The 18,786-nt window shown below is 44.3% G+C and overlaps 1 protein-coding gene across 1 annotated transcript in view; it reads right to left on the reverse strand.

Moving 5' to 3' along the window:
* LOC147109239 (protein delta homolog 1-like) overlaps positions 1-18,216 on the reverse strand; it is a 36,887-nt gene extending 18,671 nt beyond the window's left edge. Inside the window, exons 1-4 of the mRNA XM_086002974.1 lie at positions 17,952-18,216; positions 17,414-17,525; positions 14,307-14,370; positions 1,785-1,915 (exon numbers count right to left, since the gene is read on the reverse strand). Coding sequence (XP_085859100.1) covers positions 1,785-1,915; positions 14,307-14,370; positions 17,414-17,498 — 280 coding nt within the window. The 5' untranslated portion in view covers positions 17,499-17,525; positions 17,952-18,216. The remainder of the gene's footprint in view (positions 1-1,784; positions 1,916-14,306; positions 14,371-17,413; positions 17,526-17,951) is intronic.
* Positions 18,217-18,786: the final 570 nt, after the last annotated feature.

The raw sequence follows: 18,786 nt of genomic DNA on the forward strand, positions 1-18,786 counted from the left end.
AGCTCTAATTTTAAGATTATGTCCACTTGTTTTTGATTCCCCCACCAGAGGAAATAGTTTCTCCGCATCTACCCTATCAAATCCTCTTAACATTTTAAACCCCTCGATCAGATCACCCCTCAATCTTCTATACTTGAGGGAATACAAAGCAAGTTTATGTAACCTGTCCTCATAATTTAATGCTCTAAGCCCCGGTATCATTCTGGTGAATCTGCAACCACGCCCCTCCGAGGACAATATATCTTTCCTGAGGTGCGATGCCCAAAACTGAATGATATCGTTTATTGACAATTATCAGCCTGAAGATTAAATAACTCAAAAATAATTTTATTCCCTGCAGGGAATATCTGGGCAACAGGCTTTAAGTAATCAATCCCTTTTCACTGAATCTGAGAAGGTTAAACAGAGAGAGGTTTCCAAAGTAAGAATAGTCTTGAGCAGATAAATAGTCTAAAGATTGTTTCCACTGGTTGACAAATTGGCAAATGAGGCATAAATTCAACATTATCATTAGAATAACAAAAGGAGAAGGTAGAATAAATTCAACATTATCATTAGAGTAACAAAAGGAGAAGGTAGAATAAATTCAACATTATCATTAGAATAACAAAAGGAGAAGGTAGAATATTTTTTCACAGAGTTATTAGAATGATTTACCATAAGTGGCTATTGGGGTAAAAACTAAATAATTACTCAATATAGATTTGAAAAAGAAAAATATACAAATGTTTCAGGTAAAGGACAGGAAAATGCTGTTAAAGCAGATAGCTCCAGTTAAGGATACACAGACAATTCTGTCTTGTAATTTCGAAAGCCTAGAAATTTGGTGGGCTGCATCACCAGTTAGTGCCCAAAGAGGGCACTTAGTGGGTTTAGCGCCACTGGCCACGCCTCCCACAAAATTTAGCAGGGCGCTAATGGTGGCATTAGCCGTTAGCGCTGCGCCACCACCGATGACGTCATCGGTGTGCACAACGCCCCGCTACCGCCCCGATCGCGAAATTTGGTAGCGCCCCCCGCTGTAACGCCGGTCGCAATTTGCGACCGGTTGAGGGGGCCTACCTGCGGAGGTAGAGGCGCTGAGGTGCGGGGCGGCCATTTTTTTTTGCTGGCCGCCTGCCAGCACCTCTTCGCACAGCCGTCCCCGGCCGCCTGAACCCCCCCCCACCCCACGTTGTGCCGGCTGTGTCCCAAGAGCCCGGCACTTCTCCTCGGTGCCGGGCTCTTTTGCCGGCACTCGCGATCTCAGATCGCGCTGCAGCAGGCCCCTCCCTTTTAAGAAGGGGAGGAAGGCCTGCAGTACCGCAGCGCGCCATGCTGCAGCACGTTGCGCTGCGAACTTCAGTTGCAGCGCCCCAAGACGGATGCAGGGCGTCTCGAGTAGCGCCGCGCTTCCGTTTGGGGCGCTCAAACTGAATTTCTGGTGGGCGCTCGCGACTCCTTCCAGGGCGGTACTTCCAGCGCCCTGGCGAGACTGGTGCCGGGGCGCCACCGAATTTCTAGGCCTAAGTTTCTATAAAATGATGACAATATGGAACAAAAATACTAGAAAATAGAGCTAATATTAAATCATTTTTATTAAAAGATCATGAGTGTTTCTAGATAAGTCTCAGTCTTCAAAATTAAAAATTCCCCTAAAATTAAATTTACTAATAAGTTTTCAGAACCCAAATTGTTTATCAGGCTCGAGTATAATTCTGGATATTTGCCAGCTGTTTTAATTTATGGACTTCATTTTACAGTTTTGCTTTTGCATTTGTATGACACTGCATGAATGTACAGACCTGTGTCACAGAGGCTGCTTCTCCAGCCCTCGTCACAAATACATTCCCAAGGTTTGGTGCAGGTCCCATGTAAACAGCCAGGAAAAGGAATGCACTTATCACACAGCTCTCCCTGCCAGCCAGACTTACACCTGCAACAGAGAAACAGCCGTCAAGTTCCATGCAAAGTGTAGTTAATGGTGCCCAGCTATGAACCAGGTTTGCAACCTTCATCCTTTGATATAGTTTATTGACACAAGCAACAATTATTAAATAGCACTGAATTGAATTCATGACTTTTGATAACTCTAGAGAAATACCATTATATTTTTCACAATACTGTCTTTAATATTTCTTACTTCCCTTACTTTATTTTTTCATTTTCTATTCCTATTTCCATTTTTGCTCTGTTCAAGTTTCTTTTTCGCCTGTTTCCTTCTCATATTTATTTTCTGTTTTAAACGCGGTAAAGTGAGTATGCCTAAAGATAGCATAACCATATTTCACTGATATAAATGTTTTTGACAAGTTACCTAGACAAAGGTAAAATTTTCAAAGTAACCAAAGTCTGACTAGTGGGAATGGATCCAAAAAAACTGAATGAAACATTAATTCCAAAGACTTCAAACTCAGGCGAGAAATTCATTATAGCCCAGGAATGGGCGCTCACTTTGGAAAAGTTTGGGATTTAGCGCCAGGCGCTAATGAATCTCGCAGCACGCAAAATTCATTGTCATCGCTCAAAAAAACAATGGGAGCGCTGAATCAAGCGCTAATGACCTAGCTCAGTGGCGTTAGACTCAAAGCGCTAACCAATATCAGGTGCAGTCTAATCACAAGTCATCATTGGCACAGGCTCTTTCCAGTTCTTAAAAGGGATGTTCATTCATGTTGCAGAGCCTCATTCTCAGCATTGCTGGTTGTGAACCTGTGCCAGCAAGCAGGAGCAGGCCAAGTCCAAGGAGCCGGACGACTCAACCAGCTGTACTCATGGCAGATCCACACCCCAGGGAGAGAGCCCGCAGATTTTCAAACTAAGCATTGGCAGAGTTGGTGTGGAGTGACGGAGGGTGGTGCTCTACCCGGCAAGTGGCAGGAGGCCCTTGCCACAAATCTTCCGTGCCACATGGAGGGAGGTATCCCATCAGGTCTCGGGCAGCACTGTGGTCCCCAGGACCCACACACAGTGCAGGGAGAAATTTAACGACCTCACTCGGGTGGTCAGGGTGAGTCAATGCTTCAACAAATGCTAGATACCACCATCTGAACCACAGTCTGCACACACTGACCAAAGCTCCACACCCCCAGCACTCACCCACCAACAATCTCTGCCTACCAACACTCACACCCACATCTCACACCTTGCACACAATAACAGCTATTCAACTAAGGCAGGCACATCACTCAAACACATCGCTCCACACTCACTGACACACTTTCCTTTCTCTTGCAGGCCAAGGTGGCTCACAACAGGAGGGAGCAGGAGCACACAGGCGGGGAACAAGCCTACACCCAACCACTGTCTGCGCGGGAAAATAGAGTGCTGGAGATTATTGAGTGCCAGGTTGTGGGCGCTGTGGCCAATAGCAACGTTGGCCTCCTTGGGGACAACAGCGGTATATTCATCCTTACTCCTTCTTCTCACATCCCACTTCCCTCTCACCCCACAAGCCTTTCGCACTTTCCAGCTAATCATGCTGAATGCATGCATTTCTCCCTCCCCTCACCTTAACCCATCTCTTGTGCCTTTATGCTTTCAGATAATGAGTAAGCACCGGAGCAGCCTGTCCCTGAGGGCACCATTGAGAGCGACGTGGGAGAAGAGGAGGATGAACACACCGCGTCACTGCATGTCTCACCCACAGGCACCAACTCAGATACTGGCACTACGCGTTCTTTAGAGGCTAGTATAGTAGCAAGATCTGCACAGGGAGATGCACCAGCAACGAGCCGGCTACAGCAAGGCCAGGGGGAAAGGGTAGCTCGGGGGTTCTGCTGCACAGGACTCAGATGAGGACCTTGATGGGGAGAACTTTAGAAGAAGGGTGATGGGCATGCACATGGAGATCATAGGTGCAATGGCAAGGGTGCCCAAGAGCCTGTTGGCAATGGTCAGGAGCATGGAGGAGTCCGCCTCCAATATTGCACAAAGCTCTGCGTACACCATGGAGCCCATCATTTCCAGTCTGCAAAGGATGGTAGACTCCCAGAGAGACTGTGGCGACCCAGACCTGATGCTGCATGTGATGGGTGATCTGCTGTAATGTAGTCTTTGGTTGGTGCCATTCAATCTCAGCCTGCTCTCATGCAGTCTCAGCTTGATGCCACGCAAGCTCTGACTGCTGCTATCATGACTGGGTCTACCACCGTTGACTGGGGCTTTCACGGTGTCGCAGCAGGCCAACAATCTGTGCTCCAACAGAGTGCTAGGGATGTGCAGGTGCTGCCCCGGGGGAGTGGCAGTGGATCATTGGGGCAGGAACCTGCTGTCCTCTCATGATGACAGCATTCTTGCTCCCACCGCTGCCACTCCGCCAATGCCCTTGTCGCTGCCTGTCATCCAGCCATCCCAGACAACCGACGCCCAGCCTGAGGTGGTGCAGTCTACAGCCGGGCCTTCCAGGCCCAGAGCTGGTCGAGGGCATCCTGGAAGGCCATCTGAAGTCTCCCGCACGGACACTCAGCAGCCTTCCACCAGCCCTGCTGCAGCCACTGGGCCAACACTTCATAGGAGCACTAGAGTAGGCAAAGGCACTGTAACAAGGGGCACTAAGGGATTGCACAAGGGTGAATAGCTAATAATGTTGTTGTAAATATGTGTTCACTGATTGTTGATCAATTTATTAATTCATTTCAGATAATTTTGTACTCTCTCTCATTTCAGCTTTGTGCTGTGATATGGCCTGCGACAGGGATGGAATGATGGGGATGTGGTGAGCAACGGGGATCTGGGGTTAAATTGACTGGAACCACAGTCTGATGAGGCGGTCACGGAGGCCGATTGGATGGCTGCCTCCTCCCTCACTCCTGTTCCTCCTCCTCCTCCTCCTCCTCCTCATCCTCCACCTCCTCCTCTCCCTCTTCCTGAGGTGGTCGCACAATCCCTGCTGGCAAGGGCTGGGCCCTCATGATGGCCAGATTGTGGAGCATGCAATACACCACGATGAAATGGGACACCCGCTCCGGCGAGTACTGGAGGGCTCATCCCGAGTGGTCAAGGCAGCGGAACCGTTGCTTGAGCAACCTGATGGTCTGCTCAATGATGTTCCTTGTGACGACATGGCTCTCATTATATGAGTACTGTGCAGGAGTGTTGGGGTTACGGAGGGGAGTCATGAGTCAGGCAGAGAACGGATTCTCCTTGTCTCCGGCCAGCCAGCCACGAGCTTGATGTGGTGGCTGGAAGAGTGCTGGAACACTGGTCTTGTGCAGGATGAAAGCATCGTGGCTGCTGCCAGGATAGCAGGCATTCACATTGAGGATTCGCTGTCTGTGGTCGCACACCAACTGCACATTAAGTGATTGGTAGCCTTTGCGGTTACAGAGGATCTCAGGATTGTTATGCGGTGCCCGCAAAGCCACGAGGATGAATTCAATGGCACACTGCACCATGGAGAATCCCGCTATCCTGGCAAACCCACATGCACGCTCGTCCTGCTTCTCTCTAGTGATGGGGAACGAAATGTAGTCCCTTCTCCTACTGTAGAGAGCCTCTGTGACCTCCCGGATGCAGCGATGAATGGTGAACTGTGAGATGTTACCTATATCTCCTGTTGCACACTGGAAGGATCTGCTGGCAAAGAAATTGAGGGCGATGGTGACCTTGACTGCCACTGAGAGAGCCATCCTTGTCCTGACCTGAGGCTTGAGTTCTGGTTGCAGGGGCTGGCAGAGTTCTGTGACCAGCTCCTTGCTGAAGTCAAGCCTTCTAAGACACTGCTTCTCGCTTAACTGAAGGAAGGAGAATTGCTTTCGGAATACCCTCGGAGGGTAAGGCCTCCTGTTGAGAGCCCTGATGGCCCTCCTCCTCCCTCTAGCCACATGTTCCAATCTTTCTCGCTGCCTGCACTCCCTCCACAGTAGATCCTGGAGGGTGAGGTCGACTGCCAGTACAACCCCCATTAATGTAAGGAAATGCAACACTTTGATATTTTGTGAGAATTAATGTAACTAATTTTTAGCCACAACACTCTGGAAACTAAACAACCTTTAAATGACTGATTTAAACAGTTGCACAATGTCAAACTGACAAGGAAGCAGTGAAACAGCACCAACCTGAGAGCTGTGACTCATTACTCACGATCCCTTTAAGTAGCGCCCCTGGAGCCGGCTACCGACTGCTTCACACCTCCTCTCCCTGTCACTGTCGGGGCGAGGTGCTAAGGTAGGGGGTGATACTCAATTTGGCAGATTGGGTGCGTTGCATGCTCACTGACGTCACAATCTGCCTTGCGCTCAGGTCCCCGGTGCTAACTCGTAGCAGTGGCACAATGGGGGGCCCAAATTTGGCATGCGCCGCTGGATTCACCTCGTTACGGTGCTACTGCCTCAGCGCCCCGTTAGCACCCCTGCCAGGCGCTAACTGGAGGCACTAAGGTACTGAATTTCTCCTACTCAGGGTTTTATTTGGTATGGTAATTGAAAGAATATATTTTCTTCTCCACTCCTCCAGGTATTTTGATACCCGACATCATATCTTGGCTGACAAAGTGGGCAGGCAAGTTGCTCCCAGAACTCTGCCAATGCTGCCCAGTCATTATCGATTAGGCACACGAGTGGCCCCAGTGGTGTCCCTCTAATCCTTGCTCCTTCGAATGGTAAAGGGCTTGGGTTTCTTCTCATCGCATGAGGAAATATAGTCACAGGACCATGCCCTACCATTCTATGTATAGCATGCTGGCACTCCAGTGTGGTACACCACTCCAACACCTCCTCAAATTCCACTTAAAAAATAAATATTCCACTTCATTTTGACAGTTAAAAAAAAATCTTTGCCTCCCACAGTCCAAAGATGTGCGGGTTAGGATGATTGGCTATGATAAAATTGACCCTTAGTGTTAGGGGGATTAAATACGTGGGGTTACGGGGATAGGGTGGGATATGTGTTGGTGTAGGGGGATCGGGTGGGATATGTGTCGGTGCAGGCTCGATGGGCCGAAATGGCCTCTATCTGCACTGTGGGGTTTCTGTGATTCTGTGATTCTGTGATCTGTGTCTAGTCACACAATCTTCCCTGTAAGCATGGTCATGTGATATACTTTTCACAAAGCAAAAAATAATTACTGTAGAAGGTATTATTACAATTAACAACTGCCTGGAAAACTCTACATCAAAATGCAATAAACAAAACTTGGAAGTATAGTGAACAGTGAGGAGGATAGTGATAGACTTCAAAAGGACATAGACAGGCTGGTGGAATGGGCGGACATGTGGCAGATGAAGTTTAACACAGAGAAGTGCGAAGTGATACATTTTGGTAGGAAGAACGAGGAGAAGCAATATAAACTAAATTGTACAATTCTAAAGGGGGTGTAGGAACAGAGTGACCTGGGGGTATATGTGCACAAATCATTGAAGGTGGCAGGGCAAGTTGAGAAAGTAGTTAAAAAAGCATACGGGATCCTGGGCTTCATAAATAGAGGCATAGGCCAGAATTTTCTTTACCTTGGTGGGTCGCGACCCCGTTGCTGGCTCCATCCCACTGTTGAAAATGAACTTACCTTAATGGGGCTTATTAAGCCCACGCAGTGCGTTACCCAGCCCAATGAGATGGAGCGGGTCTGGTGACATCATTCGTGATGCGTTTTCAGCTGGGATCTTTAAAGGGACCGTGACCACATTACATTTGAAGTTTCATCTAACATAGTGCTGTCAGTGCACTACAGCATTGGAGTGCTGCAAACACTGACAATGACTGCAGAGAGGCAGAGGGCTGCACCCAGGTTCTCCGATGACTCCTTCCATATGCTTATGGAGGGAGTCAGAGCACGCAAGGAGGTCGGTCCCCTTCCCTTCCAATGGGTGGAAGAGACCTCCCCAGAAGACCAAGACAGCTTGGTTTCAGATTGCAGATCACAAGCAGGGATATGGTCAGGGTGCAGTGCCGCAAATGTTTCAATTATCTCATTAGATCAGGAAACGTTAGTACAAAGCCACACTCAACTGCATCCTGCTGTGCCTCTCATCATATCCCCATCACTCTGCCTTCCTTACCCTACTCCTGCACCTCCTTAATCACCAACATACTTTGCACCTCCACCCATCCCTCTCTCTCTATCTACATTATCACTTCCATTTCACTAGCCGCCCCTCACACTCACCCTCATCTTAGTGCAATCAGATCAACTAACAACATATAAGGGTAGCCACTGGGTGTTTTATCCAATGTTTATGTAAAGTTTCTGTTAATGTGGTATCAAACATTGAAATCTTTATTTTCAACACTTTCCAGTCTTGGACAGATTTGTGAGCACCTTTGGAAGTGGCTTAGTGAGTTGCAGTGAATGTTGAGACATAACAGTAGCCCCCCCCCACCCCCCCACCGCAATGTTGATGAGTGTGAAAGGAATAGGTTGGGCATTGTGGGGATGCTTTATGGTGTTGGTGTGGGGTGGTGCCAACCTGGCACATCATGTGACAGCCATATGGGTATACAGCGTCAAGTGAAGTAAATCTGGCCATGATGAGGCCATCCCTGGCCTCCCAGGCAGCAATGTGCTCGGGTGCTGATGCCCTCTGTCCTGTGCAGTATAAGGTGATTGCGGAGAAGGTTTGTGGTGTTGTTCTGAGGACCAAGGTGAGGCAGTATAAACGGCACCAATGTTGATGGAATCGATGGTAGGTGAAGTACAGATGACAGAAGCGATCTGTCAATGGTGAGAGAGTTCTTCCAATGAGGTGACACTGGATGGAGACTTTGCTGGAAATGCTTACAGCCTTCAGAATCTGTGCTGGAAATGAACTGAGCAACAGCTTTGCCTGAGGAAAGTGATCATCTGTCAGGTGGGAGCTTTTACTGTACATTTGATGCTGTCAGGTAATCAGCTGGAGAAATGGCCACTGAACTCACGCCTCAGGTTGATGGATGTGATTCCCGAGCTGCGTGAATCCCGTGGCCAAGCAGGGAAATTTAAAAAGTAAGTGAAAAAAGGCTCTTAAGTGTCTGTAAACTACCTGATAATCATCTCAATTGGGTCCCCCGCCGCTGCCAGTCGGGTCGGCTCCGCGGTGACAGACGCGCCTAGGGGAAAGAGGTGACAGCAGGTTCCCGTCCTGCTGTCAAAAATAACAATTTTCCCATCCGACCCGCAACCTATCGTGCCCGCTACCACCACGGAAAATTCCGGCCATAGAGTACAAACGCAAGGAAGTTAGGATGAACCTTTATAAAACATTGGTTTGGCCACAACTGGAGTATTGTGTCCAATTCTGGGCATCACACTTTAGGAAGGATGTGAAGGCCTTAGCGAGGGTGCAGAAAAGATTTACAAGATTGGTTCCAGGGATGAGGGACTTCAGTTACGTGGATAGACTGGAGAAGCTGGGGGTTATTCTCCTTAGAGCAGAGAAGATTGACAGGAAATTTGATAGAGGTGTTCAAAATCATGAGGGGTCTAGACAGAGTAGATAGAGAGAAACTGTTCCCATTGGCGGAAGGGTCGAGAACCAGAGGACACAGATTTAAGGTGATTGGCAGAAGAACCAAAGGCGACATGAGGGAAAGCTTTTTTACTCAGTGAGTGGTTATGATCTGGAATGCACTGCCTGAAAGGGTGGTGGAGGCAGATTCAATCATGGCTTTCAAAAGGGAATTAGATAAGTACCTGAAGAAAAAAATTTGCAAGGCTACGGGGAAAGGGCGGGGGAGTGGGACTAGCTGAAGTGCTCTTGGAGTGAGCTGGCATGGCCTCGACGGGCTGAACGGCCTCCTACTGTGCTGTAACCATTCTTTGATTCTAACTTAAAGTAGTAATGAGGTGTGGACAAGTATTACAAATAAACCTACTGCAGCAGGGTGATTAAATTATTCTTTCACAATCATGAAGCACCTTGTAATTTTATGCAAGGCTGTATGAATCTGCCAGCAGAGGAGAAAGCAAAATGCCTTAGAATCCACATTTGAAAATAAGAGAAATAAAAATGAATAATTGAAACATAAAAATGAATAGTGTTAAAATAGAAGGGAAGAACAGACATTTAGAAAAGGAATCAAATACTAAACATAAATTACTGGAAAGATAAGAATGTAAAAGATGGGGTTTCCGCCACACTTTCGATGAAATAACGCCAGTGGAACGGAAGTTGCTCCGAGGAATTTCCTGGCCATTGGCCCAAAATTATCCACGGAATGCTAACATGTGAATGTTTAACACATTTGTCTGAAATCCCACTACTTTAATTGAGGCATTAATGTGTTTGAAAATATGCTAGCACCTCCACTAAACTATTAGAGAGAACTATTTAAGACAAATAATTTAAACATTTGCGCATTAATAAGCTACTAGAAAGCTACAGATGCCAATGCAGCTTTATAACTTTATCAAATGTAGATGAAGATATTTAATATAGTTGGTCAATCATTTAGAATTAGCAAGTGACAAGGGTTCTGGTTTTAAAGTTAAAATTACAATGTTTATTTATTTATTATTCACTCCATGAGATAATGTGCATCACTGAAGGAGGAAAGTATGGGAGGAGTGCTTTTAATATAAAGTATTAGCCTCATCTAGAAAATGTTAACATTAATTTAAAATATCCCATTTCAGGAAATATTTTCAGTTTGAATGTTCTTTTCCTTCCCCTGAATGTTCTTTTCCTTCCCCTAGATACCTGCCATTTTAGATTTCTGCCCAGTAGATGCTGAACTGTTCCCTGTAGCGAGTGGACATCCTAGGAAAGGGGTAAAGCACTGAAATGGCAAGTAGTGTATAAGGTTTGTATAAACAGTTATTCACAGTAGCTGGTTGGGAGGGATGTACCATTGCTGTTGAATGTTGTGCTCATCCAGGTAAGTGGAGTCAATACTCAAGAATGGAGTTTGCTACCCACCCCCCCACCCCCCACCCTTTTGCACTTAATGAAAGCATCAGCATGAATTCAAGTATAACAGAATCAGATAAAAGATAACACTTCCATTTATCAATTACTGCAATTCATCTCAAAGTCATTTGACTAGATATTTTAATAAGTTATTCTAACTGTGCATAATTACAGGTGAGGCCATATCTAGCATTATATGCAAGCTTTGCCATCCTATCTTCAAAACAACATTGATGCATAAGCGATGGTTCAGAAAAGAGTGACAAAGGTAATTCTGGGACTCAAGCTTATGAGGATAGATTTGAAGTGCTGAACTTATTGCAGACAAGAGACTGAAGAGAAGACATGATCCAGGTCCTGCAAATATTGACAGGCATAGTTGACGGAGTTTAAGTAGGCTACTTGTCTCAGGCGGAGAGCACGGAATTAAAGAAATTAAAAATCCTCAAGTAAGATCCCTCTGCCTCCCAGAGGAGTGGATATTTTAGAATTAACTTTCAGCAAAAACAGCTGATGCTTGTTGGTTAACACCTTCAAAAAAAACTTGATAAATATCTAGAAGGGAAAGAATAAGTATGGACTGAAATTATCAAATACTCCACTGGATACAATCATTCCTGTTCTACGGGGAAAGAGGGATGTTATCAATGAGGGCAGCAGCCAGATTTGAAAAGTGTAAATATGAAATGGATATCTATTCTAAGATTTGCTTGTTTACCTTTGGAGATCAGGGCGTACTTATGCAGAACTTTTGTTCAGGAGACTAAAGGGATTTGGCAGACTCCATAATGAAGTCAATTGTACTGGCTCACTTTCCAAATGATCTGGATCCAGACATAGTTCAACTCAGCTACAATACTTGTTGTCATGCAATACAAAATTAACAAGCTGACCTTGACACAATGCAAAGAGATTACACTGGGCATCCCAGCAAGCACTAAAGAGGTTAGAGTCAATTTGTATACACTCCATGAACTTGGTGGCCTCATCATCCTAGAAAAGACTGGTTGAATCTTTGAATAGAGTGCAACAATGAGGAAAAGCTCACAACCTTACCAACACACAAGGCACTGTAGGGTATTGTCGGTGGAGCTGTATTTGTATATGAGAAGTGGGGCATGGATTTTTAATTACCCCCTTCTCAACCAGTGGCATATACACAGCAAAACACATACTTTTCTATAGCTCCTCCATATTCAACTGTCTTATAACCATGCTCCATGCCTCTTTCTTGAAAAAATATTTTCTCTTCTCCCTTGAAGGTACTAAAACATGCTGCATTATGGTCCTTTGGGTAGCAGCACCCCTTCAATAGCCAAGTGTACACTCTCGCCTTTCCTAAACTTCTCCATCTAGCAACTTCTCTCCCCACCTTTCAAAGCCTCTTCAAAGCCTGTTTTAACATACTATTTTTCTTAACTCTTCTATTACTACATTAATCATGCTATATAAATGAAAGTCGTTGTTGAGTCAACATTAAGTGGCGCTAGGTTTTTAGCCATGATCCTCTTTTCATGTGATATCCATACCAGTGCGCTTTCCAACAGGGCTTACTGGACAGCAGTCAGTAGCAGGAACCTAGGTTGGTTTTTATCCCCTCCCTTAATCAGGGTCACAGAGGCTAATTGTAGTGCCCCACATGCTGGTTTGGCTAAGATCAGCTAAGTCCTGTTAATTGAACCTGATGTGCATGACATCATGCTACACCAGGCAGTGCCTTTACCTATTGAACCATCAGAAACCTCCAGGCCTTTGTTAAGTGACTCATGCTCACTGGTATGTAAAAATGAAAATGAGGTTGAAGAAAAAAAAATGTATTTACTGATGCAAACAATCAAAAGGGACTTCAGCACTGACAGCAGCCAGGTATGTTTTTCTACAATTCTTGGGACTAAAAGGAAGTGTCACACCTGGAAGTACTGATGAACATCAACCACTTCAAGATGACATGGGAGAATATCAAGATTATATTTGAGGGATGATCCAGAACATTGAAAAAGTAAGAGATGTCCTTCCAAGTCTACAGAACTGCCCACAAAAGTACAAGGGTACACATAAGATGAGAAATTACATTTGAAAAGAAACTAAGATTGGATACAGGAATGGTCTGACAGGATTACTCCTCCATGCCGTCCATGGTTGCTCCTTTGTATCCAATTGCACATGTAGTCAGACTGGGCAAACCAATAATGAAATAAACAACTGAGGACTAAACCCTCTCTGAGAAAATGGAAAATTAGGGGAATTGAAATCTAATGTGTGAGTGACCTACGGTTACAAAGCGGGATATCATTTGGTCAGGCTTCTTGAAGATGACTCAAGGCATGTATATAGGAAGCTTCTGAAAGAAATATAGGAGCCTCGATTTAACAAAGATCAAAAGGAGGAAATGGGATCTCAACACGTGGGCCGGGGGGAATGAATTTCCGTGGGGCTTCTTCCACTCACCTGCTGTACCTTCAGCGGGAGAGCCGTGGAAACTCCAGTAAAACGGTGAATGGGAGAAAATCCCCATGAAAATTTACCTCCGGGATTTCTTGAATAATATACAATTGGAGAGTAACTGGCTTCTGTACAAACAGATTAGAAGTAATGTGTACCTCAAATTGGCTACATAAACTGGAAATATTCTCAATACTCAGGGGGCAAAGAGCCCAAATCCATGGTGTCAATCTCAGTATGATTGAACTTAAACCCCAGCAGAACACCACACTGCTTGATATAAGCTAGAACATCAGAAAACCAAGTGACCAGTAGTACATTATTTTCACAGATTGATAACCACTACCCCATGTATGCCCTGGTTGATCCATATGCTGCTGGCTGTGGAGTCTGTTGGTGTCATTTTGTCTCTAGATAAGACAAAGGCAAAACATACTTCATTACTGGTGACCCTGGGTGCATACTGATGTTTTAAATGGAAAACAGCTATCTTAAAAGAACAATTATTTCACAGACATCTTTCAAATAATTAAAATCAATATTTTCCATTTACGCCTGTTATCCTAACTCAGATCCACCCTTTGAGTAAATAATACATTCACCAGATGCGCAAGATATTTCTTGTACATTTGACAATAACTTTCCCTTGTTAATTACATTAAGTGGATTAAGGTTAATAAAATGTTTAATGATATTCCCCTCTCCCTTGTGAAGGACTAGATTCAAATGCAAATTATATAAAACTGTAATAAGAATCAAATCAAAGTAAGCTAGCTCCAAAACAGATTGAAAGCAGATGGAGGTAATCATTTGACAAACAAATACTTCAGAGCTGCCCAATTAAAGCTTTTTAAACAACACCGAGGTATAACCATTTTATTACGATTTTAATTATGATGCATCTAGATATCTACCTTATAAAATCTCATTAGTTCAGTGTTGGACACTTTAGACAAACAGATTTTAATTATACTTTAATAATTATTTCTCTTTTTCACAAAGTGCTCAGTAACTGGAGTTTAGCCAATATTTCCCCAGTTGAATGTATAGTTGAGTTTGTACCTGCATTCACTAGTGGTCTCACAGAATCCATTTAATGAGTGACAGCCAGGTTTGCATTCTGTTCCTACAGGTGCAGAAGAAAGTTGTAAATTAGTAAATAATTGCCCAAATAATGAGCAGAGTCCCTAGCTAACATTTATAAATATCATCTCTGCAGTTTCCCATGGACTGTTTGACACAGTTATATTTCTATTGCTATCTACAATGGACATTTAATATTATAGATACTAAAAGTTTAATTATTCCTGTTTGTATCTCAAAGGTATAGTTGACTTGATTACCCAACCATCTACATTTTGTTTTAATTTCAGGTCAGTTTCATATTTAAAATCCACTGAGCTGAATTCAAAGAATGGACTGAATTAAAAATGGGATTGTCAGGCATTAATGGGGCTGATGTTCTGCTGGTGAATCTTAAAGAAAAGTAAATTTGAATAAAAAGTGGCGAAATGTCAATTAATCATCTGTGTTTAGTGCTCCTCTGAGAATTCCTATTCTTCAAACAGAAGTAAAAACAGCAATGAAAAGTTTTAAAAGATCAATGTAACATAAGAAATGAGAACATAAGAAATAAGAGCAGGAGTAGGCCATATGGCCCCTCGAGCCTGCTCCGCCATTCAATAAGATCATGGCTGATCATCCACCTCAACTCCACTTTCCCGCCTGATCTCCATATCCCTTGATTCCCCTAGAGTCCAAAAATCTATCGATTTCAGCCTTGAATATCCTGAAAGACTCAGCATGCACAGCCCTCTGGGGCAGAGAATTCCAAAGATTCACAACCCTCGGAGTGAAGAAATTCCTCCTCATCTCGGTCTTAAATGGCCGACACCTTATCCTGAGACTATGCCCCCTAGTTCTAGGCACTCCAGCCAGGGGAAACAACCTCTCAGCATCTACCCTGTCAATCCCATTCAGAATCTTGTATGTTTCAATGAGATCACCTCTCATTCTTCTAAACTCCAGAGAGTAATAGGCCCTTGTTGAACTAGGAATTCTAGCAACATTCCACAATTGCACGAGCACATCAAAAGACGAGTTTTTAACTCCAGCTCAGACATGGCATTAGTGAGAGTAACAAAGATGAAGAATAAGAGAGCAGTGAATACTGTAGCAATTGTCTGAGCTAGAGCTGAGTACTCATGGCTGCACATATCATGGTGAAGGAGAATAAGAGGTCAAGGAGTGCAAGGAGCATTGAAGGTTTATTAGTAGGTACTATCCCAGTCAGTCTGTCTGCCTTCCTGTAGTGAATTCAATCTCCCACCGTGGCATATGTAATGTCATTTGGATAACCCTTTTCACTTCTAAAGTATTACTTGCTTCATTCTGGTTAATATTTCTTTGTCAGTAAAATATCTTTGACAAGCACAACTTGTCATGTGCAGATTACATCCTCTGCTCCCACTTTGTGCTAATATTCATGCTTCATCATTGTGCTTCTCTAATCCAGCACTCCCCCCGCCCCCTCCATATCTCCTGCCAGGTCTTAGTCAAAAGGGCAGCGTTAACGCTGTACTAACATTCTTAGTCATATTAGCATGGCGCGTGTCCGGCCGCCTCCGCCGTAGTGTGCTCACATTGCCCTTTACAATCATCTGTAGAGCCTGGCTACTAAAAATCGTTTTTCACCTAATGCTACTGAACCATTTCCGTTTACAGTTGTAGATACCACAACTGGATTCTAGGACGTTGATATTCAGAAGTGTGAAAAGACCAGTGTTGCAAGTGTCTTGTGATGAAGCTGACTGTGAGCAATGTGATTCCAGCAGCAAATACATTTCATTACAATGAATGACAAACGTGCCTTATCTCTTTTTGTTAAAACTAAGAATGTCGGTCACTAAATTTCTGCCATATTAAACTATTTGGGAAAGGGAAGTGACCATAAACAGATGGACAAGGTACAAAATCAAACGAAGGGGTGAACATTTGAAAAGTTTGAATGTTGACAATGAAATGACACCTGATCTATAGATTGTTTATCATGGGGATGGTTCAGCTGTAGCTCCGTCCACTTGCGGGGACACAAGGCGGCAGGTCGCTGTCTCCACACAATGGGGCTGAGGAGCAGCTCACCATCCTGAAGTGCAATGTACTGCACATCATCTCCCCTGTTTTAGAAAATCTGTTTGTAAACGGTCTATACCGCGGTGTAACATTATCCTCCCACTTTCTACAACAATGTCATGTTTCTGTCTGTTTTTCTACAGGTGATGGTCAGTAGATTTGTGTTCGGCAAGATCTGGGGACGGTGGGTTATTTGGAAGATGTCGAGCTCTTCCTCCGTTTAAAAAGACACACGCAACACTAAGTGCAATTTGGATTGCAGTTGTTAAAGCATTCCTAGTTTCACTGGATTTGCCTCTGCTAGGAATGAATATAGGTTGTATGTGCGCGTGTGTGTGTATATAACAGTGGACGCGTCCTACAATTTTTTGTCGTTATGTTTGCGATGATTAATTTGCTTTAGTATCGTATTGTTTGAATAGTGGGTCTCACCAACGATGAAATGCTTCAAAGTGTCACTTATCACACTGTTGGTGCGTTCCGTAAATCCTAATAAACAGGTCTGGACGGTCTGATTTAAGAAATGCACTGCACGTTTAATGGAATGTGTCTCCTGCTTTACTGTACTTTAGAATCAACCCTTTACTTAATGAAACGTCTTCTATGATCAATATTGTTCAGTCAGATATCTAAACACGTCCAGGCACACGTTAAGGTCTGGTAGTATCGTGAAAAAATAAGTGTGCAGGAACTTTGCGTCCAGTATTTGATCTTAATCAGATCGAGCTTCTACATTTTCATTTCATTTTGTTTTCGACCTGTGTATTTCCAGATGCGAAATCAATAATTTTCGTACAAGTTGCTCTATAAACTGATCCGTGAAACAGCCAAATACAGAAATCTAGTCATTACAGTCTGGTATTGTTCGCAGTCTCAGTGGTCATCGCAGTCGCCTTTACTCTGTCACCAGTAAGCAAATCAGTGCGAGGGTGGTCATTAGAGCTGTTCATGAAACTGTACTTGTAGCCGTGTTTCTGTACTGGCAATAATCTGACCCTCGCCTCCACGGGACATGCGTAAAATAAATCTCAATTTACCTTCAGCAACACCGCCAGCAACGACGATCAGAAGGCAGCACGCTAACACCGAAGGAGCAGAGTGGTGATCCATTGCTGTTTTCATGCCGAGAGCTTATCTTCTTCTAACAACCTAAACAGTAGTTAAAGATTTACAATTCAGATCGAAATGAATTAGCAGTAATACACCAGTCCGACCGCACGACATCTCGCACTGGGTTCCGGGGACTAGTTGCATCCGTCTCCTTGTGATGGCAAAGCTACCCATGTATTCCCACAAGGGTGAACGGGTTGGTATCACGTATTCCCGGCACAATTTACCCTAAAAGGTAAGTTGAGGTTTTCTACTGCCTCAGTTGATTTTCTACTGCCAATGAGATAGAAAAGTGAGACTCTTTACTCTCAAAGGCATCGGGATTCGGTGGACCAGAACTTGTCATTTTACCTTTCTGGATCCTGGGACAGTTACCCATTCACACCCTCTGTTCACCAGATCTGGGGGAGGAGGAGGAGGAGATGAATCACTCCGGACACCAACTTTAGTGTAAGGGCGGTTTACCTGAAGCTTCCCAGCTTTTCCCGTTAGCAGTTCCTCCTGGCTCCAGATAAGGCTGCTGTGATTTGACCTCGAGTAGCTGTTGTCATGGATGGCTGAGAATTTTTTAAACTGCTTCGCTAGACTGATGGTGTTTACATGCCAACCACCATGTCACATCCTAGAGCATGAACACGGATCAAATGTTGAGGAGATAGCTGGAGTGAGCAAGGTGAAGGACGCATGCGTCCACTCCAACACAGGCTCCATATCAAAGGGCAATCCAGTTTCTTAAAGGGGGGCTTCGTGTAAGAAATCAGTTCTCCCTATAACAAAGGATAACAGCCCCCTGCAAGCTTATTCGTTTATATACCACAATCATATAGTCTTGAAGCACAGAAGGAGGTCATTCAGCCCATTATGCCTGTGCCGGCTCTTTGAGCGAGTTATCCATTTAGTTCCATTATCCTGCTGTTTCCCCATAGCCCTGCAAATGTTTCCTTTCCAAGTATATATTCAATTCCCTTTTGAAAGTTACAATTGAATCTGCTTCCATCATCTTTTCAGGCGATGCATTCCCGATCATAAACACTCCCTGTGGAAAATATTTCTCCTCGTCTCCCTTCTGGTTCTTTTGCTAATTATCTTAAATTTGCGTCCTCTAGTTACCGACCCACCCGCCAGTGAAAACAACTTCTCCTTATTGAACTAAAATATTTAATGGACTTTAACAAATAACTGCATAAGAGAGAGGGGGACCTTGCTTAAGTACTCAAACTTTCCCATCTTGGCATCCAACTGCATTTTAAATGTTTTTTTAATACTGTTAGCCCTACTCCCCGTTTGCTAAATTATTCCA

The sequence above is a fragment of the Somniosus microcephalus genome, chromosome 12 (genome assembly GCF_052327205.1).
Source record: "Somniosus microcephalus isolate GS21.2 chromosome 12, FLI_Smic_1.0, whole genome shotgun sequence".
Classification (NCBI taxonomy): Eukaryota; Metazoa; Chordata; class Chondrichthyes; order Squaliformes; family Somniosidae; genus Somniosus; species Somniosus microcephalus.